Source organism: Cannabis sativa, chromosome 4 (assembly GCF_029168945.1).
Source record: "Cannabis sativa cultivar Pink pepper isolate KNU-18-1 chromosome 4, ASM2916894v1, whole genome shotgun sequence".
Lineage (NCBI taxonomy): Eukaryota > Viridiplantae > Streptophyta > Magnoliopsida > Rosales > Cannabaceae > Cannabis > Cannabis sativa.
The window spans coordinates 61,954,211-61,955,347 of record NC_083604.1 but is presented as its reverse complement, the minus strand read 5'-3'; the positions used below and the strand labels follow the sequence as shown (position 1 = coordinate 61,955,347).

Genomic DNA, 1,137 nt, shown 5'->3' with positions numbered 1-1,137 from the left:
GCCAGAAAATCACAAAACAAACCATTGAATCTCAACTTGCCATTAATGATCAAAGCTTTGAACTCAAAGCTTAAACTTGCATAAAACCAACAACACACACTAAAACCAGCTGCTAGGAGTTAAAATCAATCCAAACTAACCCTAGAATTCGAACTAAACAAGAATCAAACCCTAACAGCCCCCAATGAACAATATCACAAGTTCAACCTAAGTAAAAAGCTTAAAAACACATATTCAAGAGTTCTAAGGTTTTACCTTTGCTCTAGTCTCACAAACCCTTGCTGAATACTCAGTTTATATCAGCTTGAAGAAGAGTTCCCCCCTGGTTTTTGCCCCAGCCGAGAGAGAGAGAGAGAGAGAGAGAGAGAGAGAGAGAGAGTTCTATTTTTTATTTTCTTTAATTTCCTCTTTTTTTTCTAAATGAATAATAGGTTAATTCATTTAACCTGAGAAAAATAGATGCAAGGTGTCACAAGGGTGGGCAGCCACCTAACTTTTCCAGGAATTTTATACGGAAAAAATCATTTATAGGGATTGTAGTATAAGAAGTAGGGATTCTCAAATCTTCCAGACGTAGAGCGCGCAGGGCCTTGAACCCAAATACATTACCCACAATGGAAGTAAACATGTTAGTAACAGAACCTTCTTCAAAAAGGTCTAAGGGATAAGCTACATAAGCAATAAATTGATTTTCTTCTCCAGCAACGGGCTCGATGTGGTAGCATCGACCTTTGTAGCGATCAAGGCTGGTAAGCCCATCAGTCCATACAGTTGTCCATGTACCAGTAGAAGATTCAGCAGCTACCGCAGCCCCTGCTTCTTCAGGGGGAACTCCAGGTTGAGGAGTTACTCGAAATGCTGCCAAGATATCAGTATCTTTGGTTTGATATTCCGGAGTGTAATAAGTCAATTTATAATCTTTAACACCAGCTTTGAATCCAACACTTGCTTTAGTCTCTGTTTGTGGTGACATAAGTCCCTCCCTACAACTCATGAATTAAGAATTCTCGCAATAACAAGGTCTACTCGACATGAATTAGGAGTTAATGAAACCTTATCGCAGGAATCTTTCACAAAATTATCAACTAATATTATCAACTGATCATAACGAACGGTTCGTTATTAGACCGTGGTATT

General features: G+C 38.7%; 1 protein-coding gene across 1 annotated transcript in view; it reads right to left on the bottom strand.

Annotated features, from left to right (window-relative positions):
• Window positions 1-469: 469 nt before the first annotated feature.
• The window catches only part of LOC133037046 (ribulose bisphosphate carboxylase large chain), a 683-nt gene continuing 15 nt past the window's right edge, over window positions 470-1,137 (bottom strand). Inside the window, exon 1 of the mRNA XM_061113852.1 lies at window positions 470-1,137. This exon is cut by the window's right edge and continues 15 nt beyond it. Within this exon, the coding sequence (XP_060969835.1) occupies window positions 470-994 (525 nt within the window). The 5' untranslated portion in view covers window positions 995-1,137.